Source organism: Ochotona princeps, chromosome X (genome assembly GCF_030435755.1).
Source record: "Ochotona princeps isolate mOchPri1 chromosome X, mOchPri1.hap1, whole genome shotgun sequence".
NCBI classification, from domain to species: domain Eukaryota; kingdom Metazoa; phylum Chordata; class Mammalia; order Lagomorpha; family Ochotonidae; genus Ochotona; species Ochotona princeps.
The window spans coordinates 32881357-32902216 of NC_080865.1; the positions used below are offsets into that span (position 1 = coordinate 32881357).

At 40.5% G+C, this 20860-nt stretch overlaps 1 protein-coding gene across 5 annotated transcripts in view; it reads right to left on the reverse strand.

Moving 5' to 3' along the window:
- Positions 1 to 20860, reverse strand: part of EDA (ectodysplasin A) — a 380771-nt gene that overhangs the window by 10607 nt on the left and 349304 nt on the right. For all 5 annotated transcript variants that reach the window (XM_004595214.2, XM_004595213.2, XM_004595217.2 and 2 more), the window contains exon 3: positions 1727 to 1750. In XM_004595214.2, the coding sequence (XP_004595271.1) occupies positions 1727 to 1750 (24 nt within the window). The remainder of the gene's footprint in view (positions 1 to 1726; positions 1751 to 20860) is intronic.

Genomic DNA, 20860 nt, shown 5'->3' on the forward strand with positions numbered 1-20860 from the left:
CGAGTGTGCCTCTCTGACACACACAGTCACAGACAGCCAGGCCCCAAAACCTGCATGTTCAATCTGACCCTTGGACTAAGGGGAAAGTTCCTTACTTCTAACAGAGCAGTTCACAATACAAAAACCCAGAGATGTTTGTGCTTAGAGACTTATCCTGTTCTTTCTTAGATGGAAGAATACATAATTCCTTCTAGGGGACATTTCCCTAACCTTTTGACTAAACCCCAAATATTGAGAGCACAGCCCCAAACCTAGTGGTGGTGGTGGATATGAGGAGAGTGGTTGGATGAGGAAAATTTCATTAAAAGGTGAAAATTAAGTGAACAACTCAATTGACCTCATCAGCCATGTGCTCGTTCAGTGTATCCTAGGAAATCTGGCTTCTAAACCACTTTTGGCCAGAGTAAATGTTTAAGGCCTATGTATTACACTCTTTCCAATAATATCCCATATATAAGATGGTAAGTAGTGCCACACAATGATCTGAGTTATAATTTCTGTCTTAAGGGTATGTGAGGAGAATTAAGAATTACATGCTCAAGAACCAAATTTACCTTTTTAAAAGGCAGAATAGCTTAGTGATGAATATCCAGTCCCCACAGAGAAATTTTTCCTGTCTGGTTCAGATTCCCTGGCTCTTTCCTGACTTGGCTCAACTCAAGCCCTCAGGGGACCAGGCCATTCCTCCACTACTTTACATCAGGGACACACGTTTCTCATCTGGACCACAATATCTCATGGATCAGAGTACCCCGGCTAGAGAAGTGGCAGGCTTTGGCTGATGTCAGTTTTTTGGGAGTTATGATGCATTGGTGATTCATATTATAAAACTCCATACATCTTCACAGTGTCATTTTACTTAAAACATTTCAATGAAAAAATTCATCAGTTTTACTCTATCTTTCCAACTCAGAACCCAGAAGCAAATAGGCACTTAAAGTGCTTTCTCTGAGAAGCAGCTGAAAGTTGATTCCTTTATTTTTAAGGATTGGATCATATTTCTTGCCTTGTACTTGGAGCCTGTTCTGTCTTTGAATTCTCTTCTCCCAGTAATCAGGCACTCATAAAAATCTTGAGTCAGTCCCCACTACAAGTACATTGGGGACTTACTGACCTAGCAATGACATAATGAAGCTGCCCAATGCTAGTTGAACAGACAGAAAAGATCAAGGTAACACTGCAGTCTAGTTTGTCTATCACAGAGAAAATGACTTTGACTTTCTGAAGCAGGAATACCTTCCTTGGCTATCTGGGAAGTTAAATAGCAATTGCTTTTAGACTAAGAAATAAGGTACTGACATCTTTCAATATGTAGAACAGGCTGCCTCGGGTCTTCACTTACACCTAATTATTGATTTGACAAAGGACGGAAAAAAGGAGAAAAAAAAACCCTAAGGGCAGTAGAAGGAGTAATAATGAAGGGACAGGTGTAAATGGAATTGTATAGCAGAGGGAGCAAGAATGAGAAACAAAAACAACTTTTATGTGTTGCTAGAGATGCAATGCTATCATTTGTGGCTCATCGCTGAAGAAGGATTTCTTGTTCTTCAGAAACCTAAACATTGAAGCAGGTCCCATATGATTGGATAAATAATGGGCAACCACTTTTGAAGCATATGGTACAAATATACTACTTCCTTGATTTTTTTCTTCTAATTAAAAAAAAAAAAAGATGTGACCCAAGTCCCTGTGAGAACAATTTTATAAAATCAGGAGCTTAACTTACCCTTTTTCTTGTTTTTAACTGGACCTATTTGGAAAAGAAAATAGAAAATTAAGTCACTGGAAATTAACAGAAAATGTTTATCTCTAAGATGTCAGCAGGGGAAAGCCCCAAGCACTGCAAATTTGAGTGAGTCCCACAGTTAGGAGTCAAGCTTTTGGCAAGATAGTTCGCAATTATCAATTCCCCGGGTATGTTTTCAGAGTGAAGGAATGAGTATTTCTCCATAGAGATGAAATGTCCAGAAACGCACAACTCAACAACCTTAGGACGGCATTCTCTTAATCCTGCAAGTCCTGAGGTTGCAGAGTCACGCATTCAGCTGAGGAGCTGACATGAAGTTCCAACACGTTGAAGCTGAAAGGAAAACAAAGGTTGTTTTTTCATGGGAGGAGCAGCATGGTAGCAGTTTACTCTTTAATCACTTCCTTATTATTTGTTAGTTACAAAGATGGTGTGATCACAATACACTCATGTGGGTTTTCCATCAACTCCCATTATAATTCACCATGTTAATGGACACTTCACAAGGAGTGTCAATAATTTCATTGACAGCGAAATCACATGCATTTTCTTGGAATGGCTTCTACGGAAAAACAATTCTAATAATGAATGGAGTGCATTCAGAAAATTCAAAGTGTTTCTAACCCAGTTAGGAGACAGTGACTCCCCAGATACACACGATTTAGGTCTCTCCCGGTCAGTCATTTTCTTCCTTCTCAAATATCTGCAGACTGCAAATGAATTTGACTTTCTTTATATAAAGGTGTTTAAAATCTCTTCCATAGTCCCCTGAAGACACTGCTGAACAACATTAAATCACTGTGAATGCTTTCAGAATTGTTACTAAAAGAATATTGAACAATTGTATATTATTTCATAGTTCATAGAACATATTTTCATCTATTACCTCATTTCATTCTTGCAAAAAGCCTGGAATGATATATACTCAGAAGGGCAGGCTCTATATGAGTTTAATCAAGTCACTACACTGTGGGGCTGCCAGCATAGCTATTGAAGCTGGCACAGGTCCCTTGAGAAACAAATGTCTGTGTAGACTCCCGTGACAACATCACTTCATGTGCCATAGTAGGTATTATTATGTACAAGGGATGGTTTAGGCTGTGTTGAACAACATGTTGCACTTGAGGTCATAAATCTCCATTCTTTTTTCCTTCCTTTTTCACTCCTTTTTTCTCTGCCAAGTCCTTTATGATCTTTCTTTGCTACCCATCCTCTATTTATTTAACAACATTGGGACTTCTTGAGAAGGCACATGAGGTTCTGGCATGGAGGCAGAGCTAGGTAGATACTCCTAACTGTGGCAACAACCCAGTCTAAGGGTCTCCAGCTTGAACAAGAGCACTGTGTGGAAGGATTTACACAGGAAGTGTCCAGCCCCTTCAGCCAGCTACTAATCATCCACCTCAGACTGGGAGAGTATTAGGATGACAGCTGTTACAGCTGCCATGCTCTCATAGCTAAACAGTGCAAACTCTGGCCATTTTTTTATTTTTATTTTTTCAGCTAGTTAAGGAGTGATGGTTTTATATCAGGCTTCCAAGCAGACTTTGGGGAAACCAAGACCATCACCAGTGAACTGGTCTTTACTGAACATTCCTATGAAAGGTAGCAAATAGTGAAATGTAACTCTCTACTCAAAGAATTTAGTTCTTGGCATAGGAAAATACTAAAGTCAGTTCCCCCTACCCTGCCCCCCACCAAGGATTATAGTTGAGAAAAAAATAAATTTCCTAGAGAAAATTTGAATTAAAGCCACAAGTAAAAAGAGGGAGAGAAAAAAAAATATTTTATTTTTAAATTTTGGAAGATTCTAACAATTTTTATGCCACATACACCCACTCATTTCACATATATAAATGCGTGCATGCATATACACAGGAGTAAATCATAGTATCCACTAATATTCACAATTACATATTTATGTATATGTAGAAATTTTACTAGGCATATAAATAAATATTTTCACAAAAGGGGCTCAAATTAGAGATGTTGCTTGACAGCCTTTTCAAACAACAACTGCATTTCCACATTGTCATTTTTAATATGGATGCAATAGTGGTTATTTAATCATCCCTGATGAATGTTTAGGCTGTTTGCAACTTGCACTATTTTTTTGTGAAAATGCTCTAATTATGCTTTTACATATACACATTTTATATACTTGTCCAAAGACCTTTTTAAGATGCACACTACAGATGGTATTGTTGGTCTAAAGGTGTGAAATGTTTTCCTTCTCTGTAGTTAAATCCTGTCTTACAAGCCGACTGCTTTCACTGTCATGCTTAATTTAGGGCTAGTCTAATGTAATGTGATACAGGTGACTTTATATTTTACCTAGATTTTGGGGGTTTCATTTTTATTTTTAAATTCATTATTTGATGAAGGTTAACTTAATTTTTATTCCTCTTCACCCTGAGAAGTAGATTCTAAGAGTCATTTCTTCTGTTTCATCTTAGGTCAGAGAAAGGCTCTTAAGTGAGCTGTTCAGTTGATGTTTGGCGTACTCTTTGGGAGAAAAAAATGAGGATACAAAATATACACAAGATTGTCATATAGACTGCATTGCATTTCCCACAAGTGCTAATGAGTATAGCAACTCAGAAGTACAGGAGTTTTGTCTTTATTCTAACAGAGCTCACCAAGGCCAGTAAACTAGTCTTATGATGTTCAACATAGGCCTTTAAGCCCTGGCTCAATATCTGTAATGTCCATTGCTTTTGCTTTAGGTCACTGATTTTCCAGTTTTAAGAGAGAAAATGTCAGAGAGCTGGAGCTATGCTATACTAGATGTGAGTATCCTCACAAAAGCAGTAACCCCCATTGAGTTCTATAACCTTTATGACACACTGATTTATTTTCTCTATATATCTTAGACCTTTATTCATACCTACTCAGAGCATCACCTCTGTAACATATCTGTTTCTATGGTAACAAGCCACATTTCTATCACTCCCATTCTCCCTGTTTGTAATTATGCTTTTTGTGGAAAAAAATTGCAAATGTAACAGAGTAGCTATGCAGTAATAGGGACTGCTTCGATAGAAGTAAAATTGAAACTGGACAGGTCTCAACAAACACAAGTAGGCAGCTTGCCTGTGACATTAAAAAAGAGGTCTTGTAATAGAATCAGGGCCCTGTGGCCAGCACTAGGTCTAGTCAGATTCTAGTCCTGACTCAACCACAGAATGAGCATAAGGCAAGTTACATATCTTCTGATTCTGTATCTGCTACCTTAGCAAACACTATATGATTTGCATTGTCAATAGTCCTGCCATCCAAGAAATGCTAACAGAAGTTCTTCAAAGAGAAGGAAAATTATGTAAGTCAGAAATGTGATTCCACATAAAGGAAGCATGTTAGAGAACCAATAAATGAAGGAAAATGTTTTATTTATTCTTGACTGATCTAAGAGATAATAATTTGTTCTAAACAATAAGAGCAATAATGATTATAATAATGATTATAGCTTACACATATGTGAAATCAATGATAGCAATTTTATAAGGAATAGGAGGAAAGAACTGGCAACACTTCATTGTAATTTACCTACACAACCTGTGAGATGGTAGTCTTATTTGAGTATGAATTTTGACTATGTGTAAAGTGCATATTTGTCACATTTGTAAGATTTGTAAAGTGTAATTGATATATCAAGAGAATAGAGAAAACAGATTAAAATAAAATGTCCAATTAGAATTAAAGAAGGCAAAAAAAAATAGAATGGAAGAAAAAAAAAAAAAGAAGAAACAGAAAAGAAATGGGCTGGCATTGTGACTATAATATATTAACGTGCCTCCACCTGCAACAATAACATCCCATATGGATGCTCGTTTGGTCCCAGCTATGCCATTTCCAATTCAGCTCCCTGATAGCTTGCCTGGGAAAGTAATGGAAAATAGCCCAAGTTCTTGGGCTTCTGCCTGCATGTGCGAGACTCAGATGAAGCTCCTGGCTTCAGTCTGGCACAGCCCTGGCCATTTTGGGTAATTGGGGAGTGAACCAGTAGATGGAATCTCTCCCTCTGTAACTCTGACTTTCAAATAAATAAACTAATTCTTTAAAAGAAACAAGTAAAAAGATCAATAGAAAATAATGAGAAATATGGTAGATATTAATGCAACTGTATCAATAAGCACTTTAAATGTGAATGCTCTAAATGCACCAGCAAGTCAAATTCCATAATGCATGTAACAAAGTAGGATTTTTTTTCCCAGCATTTTTGCAAAGCTGGCTCAACATCTGGAAAACAGTAGATTTAGCTCTACATATCAATAAACCAAAGAAGAAAATTTATATGATCATATTAATAGTTACAAAGAAAAAGCCTTTGAGAGGCAGACATTATGGCACAGTAGGTTAAACTGTTGCTTGGGATACCCACATTCCATATCAGCATACTGGTTCCAGTCCCAGCTACTCTGCTTATGATCCAGGAGCTCCCTGTGAAAGTATTGAGAGGCAGCAGATGATGGCTTAAATGATTGAATCCCTGTCACTGATGTGGGAGACCTGGAAGAAGCTCCCGGCTCCTGGCTTCAGACTGGCCCGGCCCTGGCTGTTGTGAACCAGCAGATGGAAGATCACTCCCATCCCCACCCCACCATTTCAAGCAGACGAAAATAATAAACTTTTTTTCTAATAAAGCAATAGTGTTCCTCAAAAATCAATATGCCTTTGTGATAAAAGCTCTCAACAGGGGTGCTGTTGTAATGTCAGCATCTCATGTAGATGTCAGTTCATGTCTCAATTGCTCCACTTCCACTCCATTTCCCTGCTAATAGACTGGCAGAGCAGTGGAAGACGGCCCATATCTTTGGGTCTCTGCACTCAGATGAAGCTACAGTTTTCTGGCTTTGGCCTGGCCCAGTCCCAGCTGTTGTGGTGAGAACCAGCTGGTGGAAGATCTCTCTTTTTCTGTCTTCTCTCTTTCACTGTAACTCAGTTTCAAATAAATCTTTTTTTTTCTTAAAAAACTCATCAAATTAAGAATTAATGGACACTTTCCCAATTTGACAAAGAATATCTGTAAAAAAAAAAAAAAAAACCCTACAACTAGACTAACATCATACTTAGTGATGAGAAATTAAATGTTTTCCTCAAGAGTTGGAAAACATTCTCTCACTCTTCCTATTCAATACCTTACCAGAAGGCCTAGCTAATGCATTAAGGCAAAATGAGAAATAAATATCCAAAATGAAGAGATAAAATGTCTCTTTTACAGACGAGATGGTTATTGCTATGATCTGAATATTGTTTGTGCCCTCAAGCTCACGCTTTAGTTTAATGCCTAAGGCTATATATTAATGGTGTTAGGAAGGTGGAAATTTTGTGCAAGTACTGTTTTTAGACAATGATTAGGTTTAGACAAGGTCATTGTGGTGTAGCTGACATGATTGAATCCCAGTGACTTCCTAAGAAAAGAACAGGGGGATCAGATGTACAGACACAGACAGATATGAGTTTCTGTCACTGTCATCATTGTCATATGCCATGAGGTGATGCAACCAAAGCTGGCTCCTGTAAGAGCCTGTATTGTGTTATTTGTATTTGCAGACTCCAAAACTGTAAGCTAAGAAAGTTATAAAGTTAACTTGCCTCAGGAATATTATTATAGAAATGCAAAACTGACTAATACAATTGTATATGCAGAAAATCTCAAAGAATTGACATCATCTCTGGAACTCAGTAACAATTATAGTATAAACCTAAACATAATAGTCAATTGATTTCCTATATATTAGCTATGAACAATTAAAATAAAAAGCACATCACTATAAAACACTGATGAAAGAAAATAAAGATTTAAATAATTGAAAGAATAGTCCATGTTCATGGATAGCAAGACTGAGATTAAGATGTCACTTCTTCCCAACTTGGTCTATAGATTCAATGCAATTCCAGTCAAAATTCCAGGGATTGCTTTGTGGATATCAATAAACTGATTCTAAAATTTATACACTAACCTCCTGAACCCCAACAACAACAACAACAAAAAGACAGAATAGGCAACATAGTATTTAGAATCAGGAGAAAGTTGCATAACTTAAACTGCTTGATTCAAAACTTGTTATTTAGCTATAGTAATCAAGACAGTGTGGTTTTGGCAAAATAAAAGACACAGGTTAATGGAGCAGAATAGAGTGCCTTGAAATAAATCTACACAAATAGAGTTAACAGATCTTTGGCATAGTAACAAAAGCAATTCAATAGAGAAAGGGGAGTTTTTTTTTTCCAGCAGATGGTGCTGAAATGATTGGATAGTCATATGCAAAAACAAACAAATCTAGACAGATCTTACTATACTTTTCAAGATAATTAACATGAATCATAGACTCAAATAAAAAAAATAAAATTATAAAACTCTTAGAAGTTAACATGGGAGAACTTCAGTTGACCTCAGTTTTGGCAATGAGTTTTTAAGTGTTTATTTTCTGAGACTTGAAAGGCAAAACTACAGAAAGACAGAGATCTTGCTGGTTCACTCTTCAAATGTTCGCAACAGGCAGAGTTGGGCCATGCTGAAACAAGGAGCTGGGAACTCCATCTGGGTTGCTCACATAGGGCCTAACCACTTGAATCATCCTCTGTTGCTTTTCAACATGCATTAGCAGGAAGCTGGATTGGAGGTGGAGTAGCTGGGACCAAAACAAATACATTGATATGGGTTATAGTTGTTCTAAGCAGTGGCTTAATTTGCTATGCCACAGTGCTCACCCCCACAACGAGCTTTTAGACAGAACACCAAAAGCACAATCTATGGAGAAAATTGAAAAGCTAGATTTCATTAAAATTCAAAATTTTTATCCAGATAAAGGCACTGTTCAGCAAATCAAAAGGCAAGCCACAGACCGTACAAAATATTTCCCAGACATATAATTGATGAAGGACTTTGATAAAAGCTATATAAAGAATTCTTAAAACTCAACAATAAGGAAAGATAACTTAGTCAATAAATTGGTAAAGATCTGAAGAGAAAAAAACAGCACTCAGAAAGCAAAACAAAAACAAAAACAAAAAATTCAAAAAGCAAAAAGACTCAGCGAAAATAATGGGCAAAAATATCTGAAAATATGTCTCAAGAAAGAAGATACGCAGATACCAAATAAACATATGAAAAGATGCTCAACACTGTTTCTCATGAGAAAAACTGCAATTTTATCATATTTTTTAAAGGGGTAGGGTGAGCTGATTGGTTACCACCCACATGCTTCTGCTTCTTTTTCTTCTTCTTTCCTCTTCTTTTTTTTAAGATTTATTATTTATTTTTGTTGGAAAGGCAGATTTACAGAGAGAAGGAGATACAGAGAGAAAGACCTTCTACCTGCTGGTTCACCCCCCCAAATGGCCACAATGGCCATAGCTGAGCTCATTTGTAGCTAGGAGCCAAGAGTCTCTTCCTTTTCTCTCACATGGGTGCAGAGGCCCAAGGACTTGGACCATCCTCTGCTACCTTTCCAGGCCACAAGCAGGGAAGTGGACCAGCTGGTATATGAACTAGCGCTCATGTGGGATGCCAGCAAGGATTAGCCCATACAACTGGCCTAAGATAATTGCAACTTTAAACAATAAAATAGTCCTATGCATCTGTTAGAACGGTTGAAATCTTAGAACACTGACAATACCAAATATTGAAGTGGATATAAGCAACAGAAATTGTTGCTAATGGGAATGTAAAATGGTATAGTCACTTTGGAAAGACAGTTTGGTGGTTTTACAAAGCTAAATACAGTCTTACCACACAATCCAGAAATCACACTCCAAAGTGTTTATTATAATTTGACGAAAACTTATGTCCACATGAATACTCACATGCAAATGTTTATAGCATGACTAGCAAAAATTGAAAACAACAAAGACATCAAGTAACATAAATGGATAAACACACTGCGGTACAGCCCTGCATTGGAACATTATTCAGCAATAAGAAGAAATGAACTACCAAGCCACAAGAAGACACAGAGGAACCTTACATGCATATTGTTAAATGAAAGAAATCAGTCTGAGGAGACTGTGTATTGTGTAATTCCAACCATATGACGTTCTGGAAGAAGCAAAACTATAGAGACTGTAAAACTAAGTGGTTGTCAAGGATGGGAAGAGAGGGAGTGTACGGGAAATCTCTAGTTCTGTTCAATTTTCCTGTAAACCAAAACTGCTCTAAAAAATAGCCCTCAATTACAAAAATGAATTTATGAAACTTCCAGCATTTTAAAAACAATACTAAGCTGCATCCAGCTAAAGAATCTCTAAGGTTTGGCTTGATGGGCACTATACTTTATTTCACAATATTGCTTGCCTCTATACCTTTCTTCATTCCTTTCCTTTCTTCTGTGTTGCCCTTTACTCACCCCATTTTTTCTCAATGCCTGCTCATCTTTTAAGATGAATCTCGTACGCCAGTTCCTCTGTGCTCCATAGTACACTGTTGCACTCAGCAAACTGCGATTTTTCTGATTATGGGCGTTTTCTACTTATTAGTTGTTAACTCCTTGAGGGCAAGGGTCATGCATTATTCATCTCTGTATTTCCAGCTCCTAAAGCATTTCTTTCATTGCAGGTGCTCAACAGTTGAAAGGACAAATTAATGACTGAAAGAAGCATTAAACCTGGGATGTAAATGAAGATTCTTCTGACTACAAGCTCACTATAGCTTCTAAAAAATCATAAACATGTTAAAAATATTAATAATGGTCTCAAATTTCACAAGTAATCAAAATAGGCATAACTGTCAACTTATGGAGTTGTTTTACTAGCTAAATAACTTAAATGGATGGACTTAAGTACTCAATAAATGTTCATTTTATTATCCTTTTAAAAATTTTATTTCTATTGAAAGGTAAAGTTATACACACATAGAAGAAGAGACACAGAAATCTTTCATCTGTTAGTTCACTCCCCAAATGGCCGTAACACCTGGAGCTGGGCTGGCTGAAGTCAGAAACTAGAAGCCAGGAACTTCTTTCTGGTCTCCCACATGGGTGGCAGGAGTCCAAATACTTGAATATCCTCTGATGTTTTCCCAGGCGCAACAACAGTTAGGTGGATCGAAAGTGCAGCAGCTGGGACTTTGACCAGCATCTCAGGTAGCAGCTCTATCTGCTATGCTACGATGCTAACCCCCCAAAACTTTTTTTTAATCATGCTCCCTCCTGTTAGGTAGAAAGCAGTATCAGAGAACACAACACAGTCAACATTTTTATAGTACTAGTTAGTAAAGGCATGAACAAGCAAATAAAGGCAATGGCTGACAGATGGAGAGGTAAAGAACAATACATTTTTATTTAAGAAATAGAAAGAAAAAAGCAACCTTTAACATAGCCTGTATCCCGCTGGTTCTAATCCCGGCAGCTCCACTTCCTCTCTATCTCTCCTCCTCTCAGTATATCTGACTTTGTAATAAAAATAAAATAAATCTTTAAAAAAAAACATAGCCTGTATCTCTAAATCTTGGCATTAGACTAGTTTATTTCATGTTCTATCTCACACCATTAGAACTATAAACGTAGACTATGCACAAAAAAAAAAAAAAAACGCGTGGCAAGCTCAATGCATTTGAAGGAGATGGAAGCCATTAGCTTCAAAGAAGAGTGAAAATTTTGAATGAGAACCATATGGAATGTCCATGTTCAGAACTCAGATTTCATTTCCAACATCTGCTGTAAGCATGACAAAAAGGCAAGAAAAGGTAGGGATGTACAAGTTGATTACCACTACTCCCATCCCAACCCAATCTCAAGCATTTCAGATGAGAAAAGGTTCACATTTTTCATCTAAGGATTTCCTCTCTAATTCTTGTGTCAGGGGTCCATCCCAAGGCCTTCAAGCTCCACAATCATGGTTTGAGTTAAGATCATCTATGAAAATTTTCTGGCTCATCTCTTGTACAGTCTGGGAAAGACTTAAAATATTACTGTGGGGGCCCGGCGGCGTGGCCTAGCGGCTAAAGTCCTCGCCTTAAAAGCCCCGGGATCCTATATGGGTGCCGGTTCTAATCCCGGCAGCTCCACTTCCCATCCAGCTCCCTGCTTGTGGCCTGGGAAAGCAGTTGAGGACGGCCCAAGGCTTTGGGACACTGCACCCGCGTGGGAGACCCGGAAGAGGTTCCTGGTTCCTGGCTTCGGATCGGCGCGCATCGGCCGTTGCGGCTCACTTGGGGAGTGAAACATCGGATGGAAGATCTTCCTCTCTGTCTCTCCTCCTCTGTGTATATCTGGCTATAATAAAATGAATAAATCTTTAAAAAAATATTACTGTGGTTAATGCAATACTAAAACAGTTCCACCAACTGCTGACACTTCAGAGGCTTAGTGAGGTGTCAACATTCCATTAGGTATAGCTCTCTTCAGGTTTCTGAGGAGCAAGCATGTGTTCTAGCCAAGGAGGTATTGTACAGCATTGAGTCTTTGGTCACTTACAACAGCTAGGATGAAAAAGATCAGAAGGATGAATGGGAAATCACGTGATCTAGTGCAGAATTTTCACATTATATTCTAGGAGATACTAGTGTCCTGCGTGTTATTAATGGATGTTCTGGGAAACAAAGAGTTTCTTGGTCATAAATTTTGGAAGACATGAGGTTAAGGAAAATCAAATTTCTTCATTGAATACTTTTCAGATCTTTTAATACACTAATAGGAGCTATGATTCTTTAAGAAAAGAATATGAATTGCAGCATTTTCCAAACTTCTTTGACCACATAACCTTTTCTAAGAAATAACTATCTCCCCCATTTTTTTATTAGAAAGTCAGATATACAGAGAGGTGAGACAGAGATCTTTCATCTGTTGATTTACTCACCAAGTGGCTGCAATGGCCGGAGCTGAGCTGACTTGAAGCCAGGAGCCAGGAACTTCATCCGGTCTCCCACTCGGGTGCAAGGTCCCAAGACTTTGGGCCGTCCTCTACTGCTTTCCCAGGCTACAAGCAGGGAGCTGGATGGGGAGCTGGGCCTCCATGACACGAACCAGCACCCATATGGGATCCCAGTGTGTGAAAAGTGAGGGTTTTAGCTGCTAGGCTATTGCCCTGGGACCAGAAAGAACTATCTCTTATGGGCCAGTGTTATGATTCAGTGGATTAAGTCAGCACCTGCAACACTTGGTATCCCGTACTGGAACACTGGGATTCAAGTTCTGGCTGCTCTACTTTTGATCTACTTCTGGGGAAAAAAGTAGGAGATGATCCCTAACACCCACATGGGAGACCTGGAATGAATTCCACATTCCTGGTCTCAGGTGGGCCTAGCAAAGGCCTTTGTTGTCATTTGGGGAGTCAACCAGTGGATGGAATATTCTCTCTCTCCCCTCCCCTCTGTCTCTCTCTCATTCTGCTTTTCAAAAAAATAAAATAAATCTTAAAAAAGAATGCCTATCTCCCATTAAATTAAATTTCCGTGATACACTGTTTGGGAAATACTGGAGTTGTGAGAAAACATTAGTTTTGTTATCCCTTCAGAAGTGGGTTTGCACTCTAGTTCCAACATTCAATAGCTGAATGCCTTTTGATAAGTTACTTCACCTCTCTGAATCAGTTCCTTCATTTATGAAAAATTTGGATAATAATATCTACCTCCAAGTGATGTCAAGAAGATTAAGTGTGATAGATAATGCAGAGGACTTAACCCAGTGCCGAGCACATATAGGCAGGCACTCGGTAAATAGCAGCTATAATCATCACATTCATTTTCATCACCGCAGTTATCAAGGCACACACCCAACTGACAAGGATGGCAAAACAGCTTCAAAATAGGTCTGGCCTGAGGACTCCAGTGGTCATGTTTCTGACTGCACTGGAAACGAAGTGTTAAGCTAAGACATGTGGATAAGGTGCCCAGTGATAGAGCATTAGGACTTAACTGCTGTTTGACCCTGGGCAAATCATTTCACATGTACATTTCTTTGCTCATCCTGTCAAATACAGGTATGGATCAGGTGATCTCTTACTTTAACCTTTTTTGAACCTAAAATCTGAAATCAGATGTAAGCAATTTATAATTATATTGTTTAAGAAATCTGAGGTACAGGTTAAATCCAATTGTAAAGGACAGTCCTGTATAACAAAGCTATTTTTATGTTCTAGCAGATGGCTGGCAAAAACAGTGCTTTGCCAATCTGGTTACAATGAACTCCATATAGTGAATAACTCTGGATAACAACTGCTTTCCCTGGTCCTTGACCCTATAATCGTCACTCTCTAACATTGCTCTAATCAACTAAAGAACTTGATTATGTGGTGTTTTCATTATAGACACAGAGAGGGGAGATGAGCTAAGCTAGACTAATCTATATAATTTCTAGTTGATATGCTTACGTCCAATTCCATTATTTTACAGTTGTAAAAAGCAACACAAGAGAGGTTAAGTAACTTGTCGGGGTCACACAGCTAGCAAGTGGCAGGGCTTTCACAGGGTATTTAGATTAAATAATTCATCATTGACAACGCTAGAGATTTCACTGCAATGTTAAATAAAACCAGAAACAATTATTATAAAAACTCTACTGTTATGCTTTCTAATCTACTGAAATGTGCATTTAGCACCATCTTTTATTCCGTACTTGAAGTCTTCTTTCTAGGATGGCCCCTCTAATTCCAGGGTGAATGAAGACACAGCTTAAAGCATAACAACCATTATTGTCATTGAACATCAGTTAGTTTTTTTTTTGAAAGTCTAAATAAATTGCATCCATTGATCCCTTCAGATGCATTCACAATTCCTTCCACAAAGGCCTCTGATTAGTCATTTTTTAAATTATGAAATCATGTGGGCTTTACAAAAAACTAGGTTAACACTATGAAAATTAAAGGTTAGTTTTCAGGCCCTTGCTTTTCTCTATCTACACACTCTCATGAGTACATTTTGGTCCAGTATTTTAATGCTTGTGAAGAATGATATTCCTGAAATCACAACCTACATCTCCAACTGCTGTCATGACACTGCCACTTGAACACATTCTGTTAATATGGAACACACATGCCTCAAAGAGAATTCCTCTTTGAAATTAGTGGTTCTCAAAACCAGCTATTATTGGAATCATCTGAGGAACTTTATCAGCCTTTAATGCTTGTATCCTACCCATGGGGATTCTGATGCAGTTGTTCTGGGACAGTACTAGGACATAAGAATGCTAAAAACAGTCTTTAGGTGATTCTAATGCACGGCCAAGACTGACAGTCATTGTGTTAGCTCCTTCCCTGAGAGAGAATTCCTTTAGTTTTGTTAATGGTAGCACACTATTCCCCTTCCTTTGGCTCAAAATCTGGGGTATTCAATCCTCAGATGTGGGCGCTCAGTGAGATAATAGAAACAAAAATAGTTTTGGAAAGCATGAATTGGTAAGTAAATGAAAGGAATTTGTTTATGCCGTATGTACATGAATCAACTGGATTTTGCTTTCATAGTTGAGATGTGTTAACTCATTAAACACGTTAAAGGTTACAAAGGCAATTTATCATCCTAACACTCTTCTTGTCCAGCAGAGCAGAGGAGTCAGAGAGAATCTACCTTTGAGACATCATATAAATCATCAGAGCCTCCCTATCTTTTCAGTGGGCAGGTTAACTCCATCAATAGGCTGAAGCAGCCCAGAGGGCAGACATCATGTGCTGTTCCCAGAAGTAATTCTGCCAGGTTTGCAAAGGATGGGTAGGTCCTCTGGCTCCCTTTACTGGGTAGGAGGGCAGCCACAGCAACCAGTCATCTAAATCACAAACTGCTGTTACACTGAGAGCCACACATATGTTGCTGGGTGCCATGAGTTGACGAAGGAACCCTGGAGGAAAAGCCAGCCCTGAGAGCCACACTTATGTAACAGTGCTGTTGACTGGACCTCAGAGCAGTTCAAGATGGCTAGCTGTTGTGTTAATGTGCATCTTGTGTGTCTTTAATCAAAGATGAGATTCATCCTGAGTCTCACTGGATTCTCCTGGATAAAACACAAGATTTCTGATGTTCAGTTTGTGTATGTGCCAGTCACCTACATTAGTGGCTGCTCTAGGATGCAAAAAGCCAATTTAGCTTTTTTTTTTCTGAGAAGAATATATTTATCTGGATTTATCTGAGGTTATTTTTCATTATATTTAGTATCTATCTTGCCTTTTCTATTGTCAGTACTGCCACTCTCATTCTCCACTCAGTATCTGTTTCAGTAACTATGCATTGGCCATCCTCTGCACATTGTACTAAGCAAAACTTCATTCCAGTAAATTCCTTTCCCTTGGCAAGGAGACTAGACATATAATTGGAGGCCACCAATGGAAAAATCATGGTCTTTGAAGTCACAGAATTGCATTCAAGTCCCAGCTGTACCACTTACTATGTGCTGTATGACTTTGTGAGCAAATTTGCTTCATTGCTCTGAGTTAATACATCCTTGCTTTAACAACTATCTTATGAAGTTGTTAAAAGGATTATATAAAATAACCTGAAGGTAATATATAGGATATCCTCTAGGCACTCTAGAGAGTCTGCAAACTCATCCTTTGCAAATTTTCATAACTATACAAACTTCATTCATCCTAAATCTAAGCAAATAGAAAGCTGAACTAGCCAAGCCTTACTATCTAATATGAATTGCTATTCAGAATGATGTTACCAAAGTACAGAAAAATTCTAAAATGGTCTTGAAGGACTTAACTGCCTGTAGAAATTTTAGTCTTTAGTTAATTTTTCTAATTATATTCAATATATGAATATTTTTTGGACCAAAGATGTCCTAGTATTATATCTGTTCTACAGGAAACAGATAACACCTGACCAATTGGATGATGTCTATTTGTAATATCTTTCTTTTTTTAAATTTTTTTCTTTATTTTTGACAATCTTTACATAGTTAATTAGAGCACAAAGGTTCAAGGGTTAAAGGAAAGTGGATAAGACTATTATTTCCACATTTTTTCTTGTATCTGGGGTAAAGGGGGAGATAAAGGGAGAAGCCCCACCCAGTCTCCTATCCATTCCTGTTCCCTGATGTGGGGCATGCTCTGAGGGTCTTGCTCAAGTGGTGTTGATAGTTCAATAATTATGAATTGCTTCCAATCTCGCCATTCCAAGCATGATGAGGTCGCTGTAGAATCCACTGATTGACATAGTCCACCTTAGAGTCTCCATTTGCCCAGTTTTCCACTGCCAACATATGGCTGGGGTAGTTGATTTGTGATTCCAGACCAGATTCTTGTGTGTACTTGCATGTACAGGGCCCGGTACAGTCCATTGCCCCAATCAGCTGGTGGTTGCAATTGCTAGGTCAGTTCTGTTTCCAGCCCTGCCTTCCACTGGAACCAATGGGTGTTGCAATCTAACCTGATTCTGCCCAGCACACACCAGTGGGAGCTGCAGCCTAGTCAGAGCAACCCACAATAACCCCCACAAGGCCCCCCCCCCCCGCCGCCCTGGTTCCTGTGCTTGCCAGTATGTGCAGCAGACTAGTACAGTCCGTCCCATACCCCATTCAGCTCTAATACATGTCAATGGGCATTGAAGCCTAGTTCAACCTAACCAGCTCCACTATCCAGCCCACACACATGCTGTTGCGTGCCTTTCTGTCTAGCCACCCCTGCCCCTGTCCTGGTTTTTGTCCTCTCCAGTGGGTTTAGTGACCCAAGAGGGAGGAGTCCACTATTTCCCTTCGAGGCCACTCCCACTCCCGGATTATGCACTCTCTAGGTGTTTCTGGAATTTAACTTGACAGATTTAGCCTCCAGTATCAGCCTCTGCCAGCTGATGCTGCAGCAAAGCCCAATCAACCCTCATCCGCTGTAATTTTTGCTTGCAGCAGTTGGAACAGTAAGCCAAACCTGGCTTTTTCCTGATCTAGTTCTCATGAGGCCCTTAGGTGTTGTCGCCCTGCCTGGCCTGGCCTGCCCCCATCCCAACCCACGCTCTCCAGTGGCAGTGCTTGTCCAGCTGGGGAGCCCACATTCCCCCTGCCGGCTTTACCCCCTCCCTGGTTCTCACGTATGCTGTTGGGCGCTGCGGCCACATCTGGTACAGGTCACCTCACCTTGGCATTCCGTATTGTGCACTGGTTTTGGTCGCGACTGAAACTGGCTCGACCCACACTGTTCCGGTGCTCGGATTTGCCAGCAGGTGATGTGAACTGGTTCAGCCTGCTCTGCCCCCAACCCGTGCCAAATGTATGCCAGTGGGAAACTTTCTATGGCCTGTTCTGGGCTGTTCCCTATCATGGTTCTTGCGCTTACCTGCAGGGACTGTGTCCTGCCAGAGGAGTTGCCCAGGCTCTTCCATCAGAATCTCTCCCAATGCCAGATTTCACACATATCGGTGGGTCCATGAGCCAGCCCTACTCAGTTCACCTCCTGTCCTAGTAGGAACAGTGGCCTTTCCTGACTGGCCTTCAACCCAATCTGGTTCTTACTGTTGGATGTTTCAGCCCAGCCACGGCTCGTCCATACCCACATAGAGCTCACACATGGCTCAGTAGGGGTTGAGACCTAGCCTAGTCCGTCCTACATCTACTCTGGTTCTCCAGAGTACCAGATGGTGCTGGAGTCTAGCCTGGCTCGGTGCATCCAGTCCCAGCCCACACTTGTGCCAAGGGGGACTGCAGTCATATCCAGACCAGAATGCAGCCCCCATTCCAGCCCACGCACCCCTTGGTGGGAACCTCAACCCAGCTAGGGTGTCTGTCCACTTAGCTCCCCAACCGGGCCTGTTCCCAGTCCACACTTGTACTGAGGGACACTGCAGCCATACCAGACTAGACAGCAGCCCCGCTCTGGCCTTCACACTCATCAGTGGGAACAACAAACCAGCCAACATCTCTAGCTCCCCAACCAGGACTGTTCCCAGCCACAGATCGCGTGCATGCCAGTGGTTGCTCTGACTCAGCTTGGCATAGCCTCTTACCTGTCTCAGCCATTGCCTTACATGCTGTGGCTTAGCGTCCCTGGCTCATGCAGACCAGTAGGTATAAGAACCTATCTTGGCATGACCTGTGCTCCAATTTGATTTCTATTTTTGCCTGTGAGCTAAGGTTTACTCAGTCCTGCCCAGTCCACCCCTTTCCATTACCAACCCACACATTAGCCAGTCATTGGAGCTACTTAGCCCAGCTTACCCGACCTCTGGGTCTGGACCATGTGTTCACCAGCAGGAGCTATGACCCACCAGGGGAGTTTCCCAAGTTCCTCCATTTGACCCACTCCCAGACCCAGTTCTCATACATGCCAGTGGGTGTTAGGTCAGTGTCCAGCGTAGTCTGGCCTTCCATTTGGCCTTGTATGAGCTGGTGAACATTGCAGCCCAGCCCACCCCACACCCTATTTAGGATGCACATTCAGGTGCTGCTGCCTTGACCAGCCCAGACTGTTGTTGGTTCCTTTTCCGATGAGTGATGGCAGGCTCCTTGGTCACACCTAGCTTAGTCCATCACTACCCCAACTCTCGAGCTAACCAGTGGGACTAGTTTTTCCACAGGGTTTGGCCCACACATCCCCCACAGAATCTACCCCCAGAGATGGTTCTTTCGTGTGCTAGTTAATGACATGACTCTGCCTAATGTGACCCGTCTCCTGATCCATCATTATGTCAGGTACTAGGATATGGTCCTGCTAGACAAACCCCCAGCCTTAGCTTTTGCATGGACTGGTGTATGGTGGTCAGCATTGTTCAGTGATAACAAGTTCTACATAGGACTCAAAGGAGGCTGGTATATCAGTCTTACCCATGAAGATCATCTGGTCCCTCTCCTCCAACCTACCAGGTCTCAGTACCCTTGCTTACCTTCAAAGGAAAAGTTACTCTGTCATTGGGAGTCTTCAGGATTGATTCACAATCCAGAAGTACAGTGCGCTCAACATGGAGGTGCCTAAGCAGCAATTCATAGCTCCCAAGTCCCAGAGCTTGCTGCCGGGTGGCCAGCAGGCAGAGCCTGGCACCAAATGGCACCCAACGACAGCTCACCGCGTGTTCACGGTGACTGGAATCAGGGCTCTGAACATAGAGACTGACCTGGCCTGGGGCCTGCCAGAAGCCAACAGGCTGCTGGAAATTTTTTATTTGTAATATCTTTCAATCAATTCTCCTCTCCTGGGTTTTTAAGCTATAGCTATTTTCATATCTGTAAGTAATGACAGTCTATATACTTACCCAATAGTTATACATATTTCAGTTTGCAGCCTCATTGTATTGGTGAGAACTTCAATAATAATTTTGCACAAAATCAGTTATAATGATCAACTTTGTCTTATTTCCAGTTTTCTTAGGGATGCCTCCAAATACATTAATGATTAAGTAAATATTCTCTTTATTAAGCCAAGATGTTCTTCATCATATGAAAGAATACTTTTTTATTCTTTCTTTCTTAAGATTTTAAAAAATATTTATTTATTTATTTATTTATTTATTTATTTATTTATTTATTTATTGAATAGTCAGATACACAGAGAGGAGGAGAGACAGAGAGGAAGACCTTCCATCCAGTGATTCACTCCTCAAGTGGCCGCAATGGCTGCAGCTGAGCCAATCCGAAGCCAGGAGCCAGTAGCTTCTTCCAGGTCTCCCACGCGGGTGCAGGGGCCCAAGGCTTTGGGCCGTCCTCAACTGCTTTCCCAGGCCACAAGCAGGGAGCTGGATGGGAAGCGGGGCCGCTGGGATTAGAACCGGCGCCCATATGGGATCCCAGGCATGCAAGGTGAGGACTTCAAACACTACGCTATTGCGCTGGGTCCAAGATTTTTTCTTTGAAAGAGCCATGAAAAGAGAGAGAAGGAAAAACAGACAGAGAGATCCTCCATCTGCTGGTTCACTCCCTAAATGTGCAGGCTGAAGCCAGGGGCCTGGAGAATCCCCACCGTGTGGATGCAGGGGCCCACGGACTTGACTCATTTTCTGATTTCCTAGGCACATTAGCAGGGGGCTCGACTGGAAGTGGGGCAGCCACAACTCAAACCACTGCCTATATAGGATGCTGGCGTTGCAGTTTAATCTGCAATGCCATAGCACTGACGCCGGAAAGAATGTATTTTCCCCCTAATTTACTAAGAATGATCAGAAAAGGGTATTAATTTTTTCATCAAGTACTTTTGTGACATGAGGGTGAGCGTATGTTGAGCTGATGTTGTAATGTAACATTATGAGATTTCCTATCATTGAAC